At 40.5% G+C, this 18,294-nt stretch overlaps 1 protein-coding gene and 1 long non-coding RNA gene across 5 annotated transcripts in view; one reads left to right on the forward strand and one right to left on the reverse strand.

Moving 5' to 3' along the window:
- The window catches only part of SULT1C2 (sulfotransferase family 1C member 2), a 38,571-nt gene extending 21,591 nt beyond the window's left edge, over positions 1–16,980 (reverse strand). For 2 of the 4 annotated variants that reach the window (XM_070235024.1, XM_070235025.1), the window contains exons 1-3: positions 16,749–16,965; positions 2,457–2,632; positions 1,864–1,989 (exon numbers count right to left, since the gene is read on the reverse strand). In XM_070235024.1, the coding sequence (XP_070091125.1) occupies positions 1,864–1,989; positions 2,457–2,607 (277 nt within the window). In that variant the 5' untranslated portion in view covers positions 2,608–2,632; positions 16,749–16,965. Of the gene's footprint in view, positions 1–1,863; positions 1,990–2,456; positions 2,633–16,748 lie in introns of all 4 variants that reach the window. The other 2 variants (XM_001501352.7, XM_023618462.2) reach the window with 2 other exon arrangements.
- Positions 1–18,294, forward strand: part of LOC138917639 (uncharacterized) — a 70,354-nt gene that overhangs the window by 40,118 nt on the left and 11,942 nt on the right. Inside the window, exons 2-3 of the long non-coding RNA XR_011425903.1 lie at positions 13,448–13,544; positions 13,931–14,106. This is a non-coding gene — a long non-coding RNA (uncharacterized lncRNA). The remainder of the gene's footprint in view (positions 1–13,447; positions 13,545–13,930; positions 14,107–18,294) is intronic.

An 18,294-nucleotide genomic window follows, 5' to 3' on the forward strand; every position in this document is an offset into this window, starting at 1 on the left:
CCTGTGTGTGAGGTCAGAACCCCACAGATAGTCCAGGGCCAGACCAGGCACTGGATTGCAAAGCTAGTGGTCAACCAAATAGATGGGAACTGAAGGCTAGGGAGGCAGAGGGCCTGGCAGGGAGGAGAATAAGGAAAAACAAGGTGCATCGAGGATATTCTGGCACACTCTTGTGCAGGTTACAGGTGTCTCATGTGCATCAAATCAGGAACTTTTCTGGCTCAAGGTATTTGTAGAGATGTATCAGTCTCTGCCAACAATTGTTCCCAGGTCAGACTCCAAAAGTAAAGTTGCATGGACGACATTTTTATAGCTCTAGCTACTTGTGTTTCCAATTTTTGATTACACTGATCTACGCTGAAACTTCGGGGAGTAGGCCTTCCTCCTCTCCTTGTTCTGCAAAAACACTTCCAGCAGCTGCAAGTTACCTGGAATGGCTTCCTTTGTCTTCTGATTGTCTTTTTGAGCTTTATTTTTATTTTGAGTGTGTGTGTGTGTGAGAAAAGAAAAATTTCTAGGTTGAGTATTACCTGAAAAAGGCTTCTCTACTGAACAGAAGTAGTTGGCTCCAAGTGCATTTTATGGTCAATTATCGGGCACTCCCCTGGCTGCACCTGGCTTTTATAGGAGTGGAGTAAGGAGAGAAGGTGTGAATTGCTCGTAAGTAGCTTTCTGCCTTCTCCATGTGTTCTGCAATAGCAATGGCCAGAGGGTAAGAATCCTTCTGATGTGGTGACCCACTTTTGGCAAATAATCTTAGATAATATGAAGAAAGAAGGGGAGAGGAAGAAAAGAAGAGGAAACATATGGCATTAGAAATGAGAGAGAGAAAGAGGAAAAGGAAGGGAGAGAGGGAGAAAGGTGAGACAGGAGAGAGAAAAAGAAAAGAGACAAAGACACAGAAGAGAGAGCAGAAGACAGAGGAAGGACAGAGAGAGGAAGAGAAAGAAAGAAGGAGAGCAACTGAGAGGCTTCAGTAGTCGAATGGATAAATAAACTGTGTACATCCAGACACTGAATAGAATTCAGTGCTAAAAATAAATGAGCTATCAAGCCATGGAGGAAACTTAAATGCATATGACTAAAGAAAGAAGCCAGGCCGGCCGGGTGGTGCAACGGTTAAGTTTGCACATTCTGCTTTGGCTGCCTGGGGTTTGCCAGTTCCAATCCTGGGTGCAGATATGGCACTGCTTGGCAAGCCGTGCTGTGGCAGGTGTCCCATATATAAAGTAGAGGAAGGCGGGCATGGATTGTAGCTCAGGGCCAGTCTTCCTCAGCAAAAAGAGGAGGATTGGCAGCAGATGTTAGCTCAGGGCTAATCTTCCTCAGGAGGAAAAAAAAAAAAAAAGACAGAAGCCAACCTGAAAAGACTACATACTGTTTGATTCCAACTGTACGACATTATGGAAAAGGCAGAACAGCAAAAAGATCAGTGTTTGGAGGGGAGTATGGAGACAGTAAAAAGATCAGTGTTTGCTAGGGAGTGAGGGCAGGGGGAAGAATGAAGAGGCAGAACGCAGAGAGATTTTAGGGGGGGTGAAAATACTCTGTATGATACTATAATGGAGGATACATGTTGTTATACATTTGTCTAAACCCATAGGATGTACAAGAGTGAACCCTAATGTGAACTTCAGACTTTGGGTGATGATGATGTGTCAGTGTAGGTTCATCAACAAAGTGGTAACAAGTATACCACTGTGGGGAGGGGGGGTACTGATAATGGTGGATGCTATGCATGTGTGGGGACAGAGAAATCTCTGTACTTCCCTCTCAGTTTTGTTGTAAACTTAACACGGCTCTAAAAAATAAGGTCTGAAAAAAGAAAGAAAGGAGATGGGGCAGTGAGGGAAGAGCCCTTACCAGAGGGTTGGGGTGGCCGCGCCCACTCGATGAAAGGATGGCGGTGTTGAATGATGGCTCGCTGGCATTTCGCCACATCCCCATTCTGTTCAATCATATCCACAATTTCCTGAATCCATGTTGTCCCTGAGGCCAGGATGAAAAGGGCGAGAAGCAGAAACCTGTTAGACAATCTGCCTAAGCGTCCTGGGTAATTGAGGGGCACATGGGGACTGACTGGTGTTTGGTTCAACCTTCCCTCAGGTCAGGATCCTATTAGCCATGACAGATGGACGTCCACGTGGGAGAAACACTGAATCTCTATGGAGAGAGGAGCAGTACAGGCAAAGCCTCACGGTGCTCTCACCCGGGAGCAGTCCCCGGCAGAGCACAGCAGGCTGATCCTCTAAAGATGCTTGACCCCCAGTAAACCCAGGATGCTGGGTTTAAACTTAGCATACTGCACATCTGAGAGCGAGCACTGTTGAGGAACAATAAGGAGCAGATTTCCTTGATAAGTGCAACATCCTATCAAGGGGCATTCTAACTGAGGTGAGCAGCCCCTGCTGACTCAGCAGGCCGAGGTCTTGCTGTCCCCTTTGCCCTACAGTCACCTGATTTAGGGTAGGTACAGATGAGGAGATCATCTGGCTTGGCCTCAAAGTGCTGGATCTCGCTCCAGTTGTCCACAGTTGCAGCCTGCAGGAGGATCCCCCCCACCTCTCTCAGTTGTAGCTGTCTCCCCAACTCTGTGGTCAGGGCCATACTGTCTTGGGATGAGAGAGAGTCTCTGTGGGCAGAGAATAGAGGAGATGTCATTTTACTTGTGGTAAAATACACATAACCTAACCTAACCTAATCACACAATGGTTACCATTTTAACCATTTTTAAGTGCACAGTTCAGTGGCATTAACTATATTCTCATTGTTTTGCTACCATCAGGACCACTATCCATCTCCAGAACTTTTTTCACCCAAAACCGAAACCATACCTATTAAATACTAACTCCCCATTTCCCTGTCCCCCATCTCCTGGCAACCATTCTACTTTCTGTCTGCATGAATTTGACTACTCTGGGTATGCCATATAGATGGAATCATATAATATTTGTCCTTTTGAGCTGGCTTATTTCACTTAGCATAATATCTTCAAGGGTCATCCATGTCGTAGCATGTCTCAGAATATCATTCCTTTTTAAGGCTGAATAATATTCCATTTAGCATGTACATAACACATTTTACTTATCCATTCATCCGTGCATGGAGATTTGGGTTGCTTCCACCTTTTGGCAATTGTGAATAACGCTTCTATGAACACGGGCATTCAAGTACCTCTTCAAGAGCCTGCTTTCAATTCTTTTGGGCATACACCCAGAAGTAGAATTGCTGGATCATATGGTGACTCTACGTTTAATTTTTTTTGGGAATTGGTATACCATTTCCCACAACAGCTGTGCCTTTTTGCATTCCCACCAGCAAGGCACAAGGGCTCCAATTTCTCCACATCCTCACCAACACTTGTTCTTTTCCGGGATTTTTAAAATTTTTATAATAGTGATCCTAATAGGTGTGAGGTGATATCTCAGTGGTTTTGATTTTTATTTCCCTAATGATTAGTGATGCCGAGCATCTTTTCATGTGCTCATTTGTCATTCATATATCTCCTTTGGAGAAGTGTCTATTTAAATCCTTTGCCCATTTTCAAATCAGGTTATTTTTGTTGCTGGTTTGAGAGAAACTTTTTTTTTTTTTACATTTTTTTTAACTTTTTATTAAGATTATGATAGTTGGCAACCTTGTGAAATTTCAGTTGTACTTTATTGTTAGTCACGTTGTAGGTGCACCACTTCACCGTTTGTGCCCTCCCCCACCCCCCTTCCCCCTGGTAGCCACCAATCAGTTCTCTTTGTCTATATGTTTAACTTCCACCTATGAGTGGAGTCATACAGAGTTCATCTTTCCCTATCTGGCTTATTTCACTTAACATAATACCCTCAAAGTCAATCCATGTTGTGAATGGGACGATTTTATCCTTTTTTATGGCTGAGTAGTATTCCATTGTGTATATATATACATATATATATATATATATATATGTATATATATATGCCATATCTTTTTTATCCAATCCTCAGTTGCTGGGCACTTAGGTTGGTTCCATGACTTGGCTATTGTGAATAATGCTGTGATGAACATAGGGGTGCATGGGACTTTTGGAATTGCTGATTTCAAGTTCTTTGGATAGATACCCAGTAGTGGGATGGCTGGGTCATATGGTATTTCTATTTTTTGAGAAATTTCCATACTGTTTTCCATAGTGGCTGCACCAGTTTGCATTGCCACCAACAGTGTATGAGGGTTCCTTTTCTCTACAACCTTGAGAGAAACTTTTTATATGCACAAATTGAGGAAGCCAGAAGGAGTGGGCCACTATTACTCCAGAAAAATTGGCTACTGGGATTCCAGACAACATTTACTGCTACTACTGATAGTGGTAATGACCACAGTTGAAAGCTACCGTTTATTGAACACTTCAGTTTGCATGTGGTGGACTGAGTGACTTATATATGTTAACTCATTTTGATTCTTGCATAAAATGAGTATTAGAACTTTAGAGCTGAAAGGGTCCTTACAGAAAATGTAATAATAAGTGAGTATTGGAAATTGAATAAAAGAATCTGGCCCAGTCTTCCTGTGGAATGGGCAAGAGGACTGGTGCCCACCTCGCGAGGCCCCTTGTCATGGTGGCTTCTACTCTCAGAGCGAGTTGAACCCTTTAGGATTGAGACTATGTTTTCAGAAAATGAAAGAGTATTTCTGCAAAAATTTCAAATATAAGAAGCAGCTGTGCTTATAATGTGTCAAAGAAGGTAGAGTTTGGATGATACACATAAAATTATGGTGTGATCAACTTCAGGAGGGAGGAGGGAAGAAAACCAACATTTCTAACAAGACTTCTATATTAGATCTTTTACAAGCTTTTCTTTTCTCTTTTAATTCATATCACAATTTTATTAGGAAGGAATAATTAACACTCATAAATATGTGTGTGCATATATATATATATATATACATATAGCATATACATATATATATGTAGCAGCAAATTTGGAATAAGCTCAAATGTACAAATAAAAAAATCCATCACATAGGAATTATTATTTTGATGTATTTCTATCTGTCTTTTTTAAATATATATAGTGGTAGGCAGAATAATGGCTCCCAAAGATGTCCACATCTTAATCCCTAATATATTACACAGCATGGCAAAGGGACTTTGCAGATGAAATTGAGGTTAAGGACTTTAAGGCAATGAGATTGTCCTGGATTACCTAGCTGGACATAACGTAACCACAAAGACATTTACAAGTGGATGAGACAGGTACAAGAGCCAGTTGGTGCGATGCAGCAGCAGAAGAGGCCAGAGAGATTCAAAGCATGAGAAGGCCTCATCCCACCACTGCTGGCTTGAAGATGAAGGGGGCCATGAGCCAAGGCATGGCCTCTGGAAGCTGAGAACGAGCCTCAGCTGCCAGCCAACAAAGAAACGGGACCTTAGTCCTACAGCCACATGGAACTGAATTCTGCCAACAAACAGAATGAGATTGGAAGCAGCTTTTCTTAGGAGGCACAAAGGAACACAGCCCTGCCAACTCCTCAGTTTTCCCAGAGACACCCGTTTCAGACTTCTGACTTACAATGTGAGATAATACATTTGTGTTGCTTTAACCTGCTAAATTTGTGGTAATCTCTTATGGCAGCAATACCCTATATATACATTGCAAAACACTCACGGATGCTATGATGGGCTGAATGTGTCTCCCTAAAATTCGTGTATTGAAATCCTAACCTCTAGTACCTCAGACTGTGATGGTGTTTGGAAGCCAGGGTCTTTAAAGAGGTAATGAAGTTAAAATGAGGCTGATAGGGTGGGTCCTAATCTGACTGATGGCCTTGTAAGAAGAGGAGGTTAGGACACACAAGAAGACACCAGGGATGTATATGCACAGAGGAAAGACCACGTGAGGACACAGCAAGAAGGCAGCAGTCTGCAAACCAGGGAGAGAGGCCTCAGGAGAAACCAAACCTGACAACACCTTGATTGTGGACTTCCAGCCTACAGAACTGTGAGAAAATAAATTTCTGTTGTTTAAGCCATTTAGTCTGTGGTATTTTGTTATGAAAGCCCGAGCAGACTAATATGGATACTTTTCACTAAAGTTCAGAAACCAACTGTTTATTTTGAAAATATTTCTTATATTGATTATACCACTGAATAACAAATAGCAGATGAAGAGAAGTTTCCCTTTATAGAATTATTTCAACAAATAAATAAATAATAAGTTATAGAATTGTAATGTCCTTTTGCAGCCCTTAGTGATCAAAGAATCTAGGCATTTAACATTCCTAACGTCATGAAAGGAAAGAAAACCAGACCCTGTGTGCCTCTTGATGAGGAACACATTACCTATGAAGTGGTCCTGCCCAAAACATTGAACCTGAATCTGATTAAGCCTCTAAATTCAAGTACCAATTTACAGAAAGTGCAGAGAAAACTGGAACATGTTAAACTATACCATGGCTAGGCAATCAACAAAATCTAGATCTTGTGACAGTCTACAGGGAAAGAATACACTTTCTTTGAATAAATTGCAAGGGAATTGAAAAAAAAGATGGGAGTGTCGATGAAAATAATCCATAACCAATCTATAAATGAAAATTTGCGTGAGTTCATTCTGAGCTTAAATCTGAGGATTATAACCTGGGAGAGTCTTTCCACAAAGGAACAGAGCAGTCCAAAGAAGTAGGGGTATACAGGGTGGTTACATACCCTCAAAGAGTATGTTTCACATATGATTGAAATGTCCCTTTTACAATAGTCATGAGGCTGCTCTGTCAGCACAGCGATAGATGGAAACGGCAGATAGGTCTGCTGTCTCAGTGAATGCCACGGGGTGGCAGGTGTGTTGCCTCTGGCTGGGGGGTCACAGATGAGCGCTGCAATCGGTTCCCAGCCTAAAGAAAGATGCTTAATCTTTAAGGAGATGCCAACGTTGGGAGGGCGAGAGAAGTTGCACCTTTATCTCAAGGGCCTTTGCTCTTGCCATAGGGAATCTCTAAAGCAGATATACAATGCATGCTCAACTGCCTCGGTCAGGCCCTTTTGGAAAGACAAGGTCAGGCCGAATTAGGTTTACACAAAATGGCTTCCTCATATACTCCAATATATCCTATTACTTGCCATTTTTATTTGTCAGGAGGAACCTGTAGATTTACAAAAATGTGGCAGTGAGGACTGAGAGAAGTAAATGGGTTCAAGACATCTTTGGAAGGCATAGTCAATGGCACTTACTGATTGTTAAAAAGAAACAACAAGCCCAAATGGAATCACTTGCACTAAGCCCCGCTGAGACTTCATACCTAAACTAATTGCAGTTTCAGCTTCCCCCATGAGTGGAATTTATACTAATCAGTCTGGAATTTCCTGGTCAGCGCTAGTGAAGTGGTCTGCCTAGGAAGACCTCTGCTTTCCCCTAAGAGAAGGAAACCTTGCCTGAAACAATCCACTCTTTTCACTTCCTTGTCCCAATATCTTTCTTCCTATAAAAACCTTCCATTTTGTTCACCTCCTTGCAGCTCCTTTCTGCTTACTGAATGGGATGCTGTCTGATTCATGAATGTTTGATAAAGCCAATTAGGTATTCAAGTCTTCTCAGTTGAATTTTGTTTTTAACATGGCTAATCTGATGTGAAGTGGTGTAGCAGTGAGCGGAAGTCAAAGGTCGTGTCTGGATTTCCAGCTTGGGTAACTGGGTAGAGGGAGACGTCATTTATTGAGAAAGGGAGCACTGGAGGGTGAGCAGTTCCTGAATGGGGTGGGTGTGAAGGGATGGCAAGTTCACTTTGAGGGGTCTTGAGTTTGAGGTACCTATGGGACATCCAGAGGAGAGGGCCCATAGGCAGGTGTAGTGTGGGCTTAGAGCTCCGGCCTGGAGATGATGTTTCATTGAACACATAGGCCAACTTTGTGTTAGGCGTTGTGCTTTCAGCACACGGTGGGTAGTTGAAGACCTGAGCCCGGCTGTGAGAGTGTGTGAGTTCAGAGTACAGGCAAGAACATGTGGAGTCCTGACAGGTGGCCGCATTCCGGGCCAACGGAGAAAGGAGAGCCACCAGAACCTGCTGCTTCCGAAGACCAGGGGGGTTAAATAATTTAACTGGCTCATGGAATATAGTTTCCACTGTACTGCTCTGTGTTAGAGGCCCATGGGGGGCATGATTAGACCTAGCTGAAGGGAAGACGTGCTTGGGAAGGATAGTCAAGGCAACAGGGCAATGTGGTGGGACCATAGGGTCTAGCAGTTCTCACAGGAGGAATTCCAATCATTATGACCTCTCCCTTTCCCCCTAGGTCCCTCATTGCTGGGCCACATTAGTGCATCGTCTTCACCCTTGGAGAGAGGGGCACTGTGCTAATGTGATTTATAATAAGAAATATATATCTTGGTTTTTGTCCAGATCTCCTGGCCCACAGCTCCCAAAACCTTTGTAATTTCTTAAGTGGTTAGAGTAATAGGGGCATCCTTTGTTTTAATATTTTCTTTTGTCTTCAGTTCCTGAAATAGCTTCAGAGTGATAAGGTGAAATGGTGCTTTTGTAACTAAACACTTTCAATCATATCTGAGTTTATGTTAACAAGATACTTGGAAGGCCCCTCAACAATCACATGTTGAGAGCTCATTGCCAAGGGAACCAACCATGTAATGAGAGGGTCAGAATTTTCAGCTCCTCCCACCCCTTCCCCATCTTTGGGGAGGGAAGAAGGGCTGGGGATTGAACCAGTCACAGTGGCCAATGATTTAATCAATCATGAAGCCTCCAGATAAATCCCAAATGTATGGGGTTTGGAGAGCTTCTGGGTTGGTGAACATGTAACCAGGGGCCCTCTAGAACCAGATCAACTGATCACAGAGTAATTAAGAGTGGTTTTTCAGGAAGTGAAAATTGACCCTTGTCCATTTCAGGCTGGTTGAGACCACCAACCCATCAAATTGGCCTGCACAAATGCCCGGTAAGTGACTGTTTTGACATCAAAGGGCTGAAAATTCCACCCACAGATCATACTAACACCATCATTTTATGAACATGAATCTTACAAAGACCCATGAAGCTTGACTATGCTTTCACAAATCATTGATTACCTCTCGTCTCCTTACCTCCAATCATCTGTCTTCACACTTCAGACCACCCTGCCAAACATCTGATAAATTTTGCCCCAAGGCCTGGATTGGGGAGACACATCTGAGAGTGTTTGCCTCCTGTCTCCTTGCAGATTGATCTTGCAATCAATCTGTATTCTTTTCTCAAAAGCTGATACCATAATACTTGGCTCTTTACGCACATTGGGCAGGAGAATCCAAACTTTGTGTGGTAACAATTTTGGCAACCATGAAGGGACTAGGTGCTATGGCTGCCCACCCAAGGCTCTGGAGCCCCCAGGGAGGTGTGGGGTCTTTTCCCTGACCCTAAGTAGCTGCCCAGACAATTTTGTCTAGAGGCTCAGCTGATTGGATTCCCATTTCCTGCCATGGTGCCCCAGGCCCCATGGTGCTCTTTTTCCTTTTGAAAGAAGAAACAGTGCCTGGATCAGATGTCTTTTGGGAGAGTGACCTTGTAAAAACATACCTGTGCCTAAATTGTCTAATAGTCTTGTCAGAATTGTGGGCTAGAGTCCCACTCCAAGAGAAACAATATAAAAGGGCTATAGCTGCTGGGACGCTCAAGAGAATGGGTTAGAATCCCAAATTCTGGGTTAGTATCCCAGAAAACCCTTGGTTAGAGTCCAAGAATACTGATTCTGTGTCTGTTCATGTTTGTCTACATCTGATTATTTTATTTGTGAGAGTTGGCTGTTTGGGGACTGAGTTTCTCAGTGACCATAGCAAATTCTCTTTCGAAACTACCTTGTTTGTTGAGACCACCTTGGAAAAAGCCCCCTGAAATGGGAATAACTGTAAATGGCTGTCAAGATAATCCAGGATAATTTAAAATTACAGTGGCCACTTTGGGCTCTTTTTGAGCCTCCAAACCGAGGAACAAGGAAAATCTTTAATCTTTAAAGAACCAAGTGCTCCAACTTCCAGCATAATTGAGCAAAATCTAAAGGTTCCGGAAGCTGTAAATATTTACAAAGAACTTCAAAATCTTACTAAGCTTGTTTTGTGTCCTAAGGGCTTGGCTTGGTAATTGTAAAGTTCAGGGGGGTCCCAAAAATACTGTTGGACAAAAATGTGGTGGCACCCCATTTTGTGGTCACAGGTGGTTGGAGAGAAATGTGAGTGGCACTCCCTTTTGTGGCTAAGGGTCCTACCAAACTGCCGTCACCTCAGGTGAATTACATTGGCCGTTAGAAGGAATGTTCTGATTAGATAAGAACATTTAAGAGTGCACTTAAAAGTGAAAACTTCAAAATTCCAAAATAACCTTATTGAAAGTTGTGTTGCAAGAAGCTAATAGAAAATTAAGTTATAAAAGGTACTCAAAAGAAAAGCATATTAGGTCATGGCTTTATAGACACCCATGTAATCTACTCCCAGAGATAATGAGACTCAGAGAGATTTTCTGGGAAACTGCTACATTAAAGATTAATAGAGTTGCTCAATACTGCCAGGTATAGTTACTGCTCATCCTGGCTGAAACCTGACAAGATATTTGAAAGCATTTAGCAACTTACAATCAGCAATTTGGCCAAACTGGAAGCTGATATAAATAGCTGATAGGAATTTTTGGGGCAACTTATTCTCTAAGCTGAAATAAAACTAAGCACTCAGAGGGAAAGAAGTGAATTAGGGATGATATAGTTGGACAGGTAGATCAACCTATAATGTCATTTAAGTTACAACCCCAATATCTGAGGAAGTAAGAGCAACTGTCCTTAAGAAAATCTTAGAAAAACTCAAAATGAAGCTCTAGATTCAGAGTCCACCCATTTCCCTTATCTCAAAAAGTGTGTAATCTCTCCGGGGACTGTTATATAGCCCATCACCAATTTCTAAGACTGAAGGAAAAAAAAGTAAAAAAGGAAAGACAAATGGCCATAAGAGCACTCTTGCCCAAAATCTAACATCTAGACTGTCTTCTCCACAAATATTAGTAGAAAGAGCTTAAAACAAAATTTAGATTCAATTATTCTTTCATAACTAGTGAACCTTATATTACTGTACCTGATTCATGGCAATAATTTTAAAGCAACAGCTGTGGAGTCTTTGTGTACTTGTCTCATAAGTATGTTATATGTGTGTGATATCTTACCATCAGATGATATGATTTCTAAAAGAGTCCTAGCCAATTGACTTAAAGTAAGTGCTTATATAAATTATTTCCAAATGTAATAAAAACTAACCAAATCTTTTTCAAGTTAGCATGATATAAAATAATCTTTGGTAAATGGAAGCTTATTTAAGTTTTTTTTGTTTGATTAAAATAAACATGTCTTCAGAGTTGTCAGCATTGGATATGATACAAACATGCAACCTTCATTCTACCTGGGTTTATTAGTCAGATAAGCTTATATTTTCTCTGCTACAAAATTTGTCAGCAGAGATAATAGCTTAGAATGATAGCTGATTTCGTCTGATGTCTCATGAAGTTTTTGTAGGAAATCTAAACATAACTATTGGAAATGAGTAAACTAAATAGATGTAAGTAAGATAAAGTGTTTGGGCAAACTTTTAAACAATAATTATACTTTACAGCATGTATAATTAAAATAACTTCCAAAATCTCCTGGTAACTTGAAACTTTGAAGTTTTGCCAGGTTAAATTAAATGATGGAAAATTCATTGAATCTAGATCATTTCCAAATAAGATAAAATATTAGACATCATTGCTAAATATAAGTTTATCTACTTTTGGCTTCTTATTACAGAGAAATCAAAAGATGTCTGGGTCTATTAGTAAACATGTCTTGTATTTTATTAAAAAATTATTCTATGAAGTAGCATGTTTCTAGAGGCTATGAAAAGTATTTATAAACTTGCCAAGCCACAGAATGCTAACGTAAAAGACAGTTCATAGTTGCTTACTTCTTAGTTTTCATTAAAAATTAAGGTTTATAGGGGTTAAAATTCTGGTTAATATATGTGATTAAAGCTATTAAAATTAATAAGGGAAGCATCTTTGCATTCAAAGAAAGTAAGATGTATATTTTTAGTAAAGAAAGTATAAAAAATAGAGATATTTTTGTTTGTTTTGTTAAGAAAGATAAATTTGTCCTAAAATACTAGAAAGGAAAGAAAGCATAGGACAAATTCTGGATGTAAAAAGAAAGTTATAGAAGGTTTGTGGGAGAAGAACTCTGAGGAAAAACTATGCATGGTCAAGTTGGCTAAGATTAAAATGAATTTAATTAAGCAAATGAATTTTGATATCAAAAGTAAGATGTGTAAGACGGTACAAAATTAGAATTTGGTCTTCCTCTCTTTTAAAAGGATAATTTTCTTAAAATTCTAGTCTGCTCTTGATAAAGACATTATAAAAAATTTTTCTTTATTTTGAGTAAATCTACCTGAGTGACAGAAATTCTATTTTGTCATAATAATTTCCTATGTTCAAAATGATGAGGTCTCTCTATTAATGTTTTTAAAAACTGTTTAATTCTCTGTGTTTGCCTTTACTGTGTGGGGGATCAGAATGGGCCACCTCAAAATGTGTCTCTTTGGCTTGATTATTTTTAAGAACAAAGACTCTGAAAGAAACTTTGGCCTTCCCCCAACTGCCTAAAAGAATTTAAGATAGAAGGCCTGTTCCAGGAAGGAGCTAATAGCATAACATAGCATTGTCTATAGCCAGCCCAGCAAATACTTTTGTAACAAACATTTCCATTTGCATCCCCATGTAAATTGCCTTCTCCCCTTTGAAGTCTCAAACCACTACCCTCAGCATCCTCCTTTGTTCTTAGCTAAAGATGCTAATTAAGGCAATGGCTTTGGACTTTCTGGTGAGTTACTCAGCTTTCCTGGGTTTTTCCCATGTACACATGTTGTAAAGCTTTGTTTGATTTTCTCCTATTATTCTCTCTCTCGTCAATTTAATTCTTAGGCCAGCCAGAAGGGCCCAGAGGGTAGAGGAATTGTCTTCCTTCCCTACAAACATCTTATGCTGTCATTTTGGTTAAATGGATAACTAAGCATGATTTCACAGTGAGCTATGATCCTATTTGACCAAGTGTTTTAAAATCTTTTGATATTTTTGACAAACTTCATCTGAGACTTCTCAAAGAATTTATTCTCTCTTCCTATAAAGAGGAAGATATTAAACTAATTAGGCTTATTTCATATGTTAAATTACATGGGAAGCATTGTCAAATAAATGATGATAAACCTTCCTAGGTTATGTTATGTGGGTGGATGTTATTGGTATAAATGTTTTAAAAAATTTGCAACATTCCTAAAATTCTGATCTGTCCTGGTTGTCAGTCATAATTCTAAGTTATTATTTTAAAGCATTGTATGTCACAGAAATAACCAAGTTTCTTTGTAAATTGCCATTTTTGAGTCTTTTGTCATTTGCAAACAGTTGTTGTTTTACTCTGATGTTTTTGCAGATGTATTTCATCTTCGGAGAGATTCATGGAAAGGATTCTGACTCTTACTCTAGAATACAAGTTTCTGATAAACTTTCAGATTATAAAACTGAGCTGGGTAAGAAATTACAGAACTCTACTGGAGAAACTGATGACCTCATAAAACTGCTAATAGAAGATCAAGATAAAGAGTTGGTTACATGGGACTGAATGAACTGATGAGGATGATTATAATTTTTATGACTTTTTGTTTGAAATGTTGCTGATTTTCAAAATGTCTTATTTTTCCAGATTTAAGGAAACATTTTCCTCTTTTCTCTTAAGCTAACTATGACTTATAGCAATTTGGTAAATTATGCATTTGTAAGCAGAATTGAAATATTTATTTTTTCCTCCATGCCTGATCCCTCCACAATTTGGAAACTCTTTGATGAGTAAGTATTCTTATTTTCATGGCACTATAGTTATTTGTATAAATTCAATAAGAATCTGATCTTCTTATAGCAGGACAAAATTGGAAACATTGGTTATATTACCAAGGCTTTGACTGGAATGTCATATTTGAGAGAAATATGCAAGACCAGACAACTTTAACAAGGATTGACTTTATGGAACAAATAAAGCCACTTGGAAATATTGGCCTGGTACCTTGCTTACAAGGTTCCCAGCAAACTTACCAGGTGAGTAAAGAAGTTCACTTCCCTGGCAGGTGCAAGAACCTCAGGATATTTTGGGGACCTCAAGTAGAGAAGAATTCACCCAAATCTATATGTATTTCAGGTAGAGCCTGATGACTAGTCCTTGGCTTGGCTTTCCTGGCCTTGAGACGCCTTGAAAGTTTAATCTGAAGTTCCTTATAAAAAGTTCCAGCAAAGCAGATTTTAAACAGCCTATGTGACCAATTGCTATTCTTGCTGTGCTTATGTAAATAATTGGGTCAAGTTTGCTGAAACTAGAATTATTTTGCCAATCAATTAGTCTTAATTTGGCTCTCTTTGGTAAAAATGATGATTTTAGAGAGAAAAATTATGTTTCAATAGAAACTATAATACAGATTTGTGGATATTAGATTCTAGTTCTGTTAATTATCTATGGAGATTTTATTTTCTACCTGTAAACTGGACTGGATCCTGAATTCTTCTAGTCCCCTCAAATATCTGGCTACAAATCTCCAAACTAACATTTTCAATTTATTTCCATTTGGAATCATTGAGAATTAAAATGACACTTTTTCCTGAAACCCTGCAAACTGAAGTTGGACAGCTTGATATAAACTTAAGAGAGATTCATGCCTGTTGCTGTGTAAGCCACTCAGAAAGATATCTGAACACTGGATGACATCATCAGAGACATTTCAAGCTGGAAAAGATGCTTTGACCCTGTTGTCTAGAAATCTTGACTGACTGTCCCCTGGGCTCAGAAACTGGTTTATAATTTGCTCCAACAATTACACTTGTTTTTCTTTCTGTTTATCTATAAATACTTATTAAATACCTGGTTACTTGCTTACACATTATAGGCCTAACTTTGGGAGCCCACCTGCATCACTGCCTTACCAAGAGACTAGTTCCATGAGAGGCAACAACCTAAGCCCTTTACCAGTGGGAAGCAGCTAGAATGGTTGTCACTCATTTCCCTCAACAGTGAAGAATGAACAACAAAAAGGGGGGTGGTTTGTAACCATGGGCCCTCTAGGACCATTTCAACTGACCCCATCTTATCAACAGAGTAACAAGAGTGGTTTTTCAGGAGCATAAAAACGAGCCCTTGTCCAGTTCAGGCCAGTTGAGACCATTAACCCATTAAATGGGCCTGTAGAAATGCCCAATAAGTGATCCTTTTGACATAAGGGACTGAAAACTCCACCCTCATACTAACACCACCATTTTGTGAACATGCATCCTATGAAGAGCCATGAAGCTTGATTATGCTTGCACAGATCATCAGTTACCTCACTTCTCCTTATGTCTCATCATCTATCTAGACACTTTAGACTGCCCTGCCTTTCATCCCATAAATTTTGCCCCAAGACCTAGATCATGGAGACAAATCTGAGACCATATACCACCTGTCTCCTTGCACATCAATCTCACAATAAATCTGTATTCTTTTCTCAAAATCCCATGCTGTAAGAATTGGCTCTTTATACACCTTGGGCAACAGAACCCCAACTTTGTGTGGTCACAAACATGTAGAGGTGCTTGGAGGGTAGCAATCTGGAGAGGGCATGGAAGCTTTGTGCCTCTTCTCACATACTTTGCTCTATGCATCACTTCAGTCTGGCTGTTCCTGAGTTATATCCTTTATAATAAATCAGTAATACAGTAAGTAAAATGTTTTCCTGAGTCCTGTGTGCTGCTCTAACAAATTAATTAAACTGAAAAAAGAGTCTTGGGAACCTCTAGTCTCAAGGAGGTCTGTCAGAAGCAGAGGACTTTCAATTGGACTTGCAATTGGTGTCTGGGGTGGGGAGTGCAGTCTTGTAGGACTGAGCCCTTAACCTGTGGGATCTGATGCTATCTCTGAGTGGATAGTGTCAGAATTGAGTTAAATTTTGGGACACTCAACTGCTGTCTGGAGAATCTGAGACTTTCTTGGTGTTGGAATCCTCGTTCTCTCCAACATCTGGTCACAGAAGTATTCTATGAGTAGTGAGTGAGTGGTATAAAGAAGAAACAGAGGAAGAGTTTTGACTTTTACAGGCACAAAAATCACCACTTGAGTAACCGACTGTAAGCTTTTTCACCCTTTCACATCAGGTCAGATCAGATTATGTTTGCCTCCTTTGTGAAACTGTCCCTGACTCCACGGACAGAAATAATCATTCCCTCACATGGAACCCTATAGTGTTTTGTGAATTTTATAGTTTTTACTCTACTGTCCAACAATTACTTGTACATGTCAAGCCCCTTGAAGCATGGGGATCTGATCCAGTCCTCTTTGCAGGCCCAGCATTTGTCTTAGGCAATGGCTGGGATGAATGGAGAGCCCTTTTGGGGAGAACTAGTCACGGGCAGAGAAGTAGAGCTCGTTGGGGAGGAGGAGAAGGGAGAGAGGGTATTTGGGGAAGAGATCAGGGTGAGAAAGAGATGGTATTATGAGAGAGGGAGCTTTTGGAGATTTTTGCCTCAGGCCCCTGAATTTCTAGGTCTAACATTGTTAGGCTATGTCTGTTCATTACAAATATCTTTTATCTTAGGTTCCTTAAAATATTTTCCAGCTTGAGTTAATCAGTCTTACCTATACAGCAGCACCTACATTACTGTAGTAAAGATTAAAGTAATGAGTTAAGTAAAGGATTTCTTTTAAACCATATTCTTACCTTCAAGCTCCAGCTGAAAATTAGCAGCCCAAAGGCCTGGCCAAGGGTCAGTGAGCACAGAAAGTGCATTCCAAGGAAGCAGGGCAGTGTTCTCTAGGGATGGCAATTGCAGAGGCTCAAATACCACCGTGTCAGAGGCACATGGGACCTTCAGCAGGGAAACGCTCTTTGTGGGGCTCTTGGTGTCAGTGTGGTAAGTTGGAGCCATTCTGGAAGAATTGCTACTGAGCAGAAACAAACCCTCTGACCCAGCCTGAGGAGGAGGAACTGTAAATGATCACTCAAATGTGGCCTTAGTCATTCTGCAAACCTCAGCTCCCTTGAGTTTATGCAAACTCGAGGGCTGTTTGGAGGAGAACACTGTTCCTTTCTCTGGGTTCATGCCCAACATCTGTGCACACCCATAACTGAGCTCTTCAGCAGACCTTGGCTCTTGTGCTGCTGTGGCTCCTCTGTATGGAGAGAATCTAAAACAGCTGGGCTTGTGGGAACATGGGAAGTGGCTGCAGGGCCAGATGCATCCAGCCCCAAATGGGCTCCTGCTCCTTTGGTGTTCTGCTTTCTGTTCTTGGCTCCTTGCTTGACTCACTTTCTACATTTATGACATAGACAGTTCCTGTCTCGAATTGATGTTTTAAGATTAAAAACAGCAATGTTAATGAAAACACCTTGCCTAGCACATAGTTAGTGCTTAAAAATGTTGGTTCTTCTTGCCTTTCTCCCCAAACTGTATTCATCCAAACCTAAATGCAGAGAGGACAGAACAAAATTCTAGAGCCCAGGTGTGTATTTATTTGTACCTTGCTTTGTCCTACAGAGGATATACTTTCATGGAGGAAGATTACATTTCCTAGTTTTCTTGGCTACCTGGGAAATCAAAATGATCACTGTATTAAACAATCTCTGGGGGGCCGGCCCTGTGGCTGAGTGGTTAAGTTAGTGTGCTCCACTTCAGTGGCCCAGGGTTTTGCTGGTTCAGATCCTGGGCGTGGACATGTCACCACTCATCTGGCCATGCTGAGGCGGCATCCCACATAGCACAACCAGAGGCACTCACGACTAGAATATACAACTATATACTGGGGGGCTTTGGGGAGAAAAAAATAAAATAAAATAAAAAGAAGATTGGTAACAGATGTTAGCTCAAGTGCCAGTCTTTACAAAAAAAATCTCTGAACTGTTAACAGTTCTGCCAACACCCTACCTTGCTCATGTAGGGGAGGAAGACATTTCCTCTACTCGCTCTGTGTTCTTCTGCCCGGAGAACGAATGAATTCACATGAGATTGAATAACAGGAGAAAACTAAACAAAGCTTTATAACATGTATACATGGGAGAGGCTCAGGCAAACTGAGCAACTTGCCAAAATAGTGGAAGTTCTCCCCTTAAATACCACCCTCAGGTAAAGACAAAGGAGGATGTTGGGGATGGGAGGAGTCATCATGGGAGGTTACCAAAAAGTACAGTAAATAAGGGTAAGGTTATTATGCAGATTTAAGCCCTTGCCTTCCACATTGATTAAGAGTTTCTAGAGATAAGTTCATCC

This window comes from Equus caballus, chromosome 15 (genome assembly GCF_041296265.1).
Source record: "Equus caballus isolate H_3958 breed thoroughbred chromosome 15, TB-T2T, whole genome shotgun sequence".
Taxonomy (NCBI): Eukaryota; Metazoa; Chordata; class Mammalia; order Perissodactyla; family Equidae; genus Equus; species Equus caballus.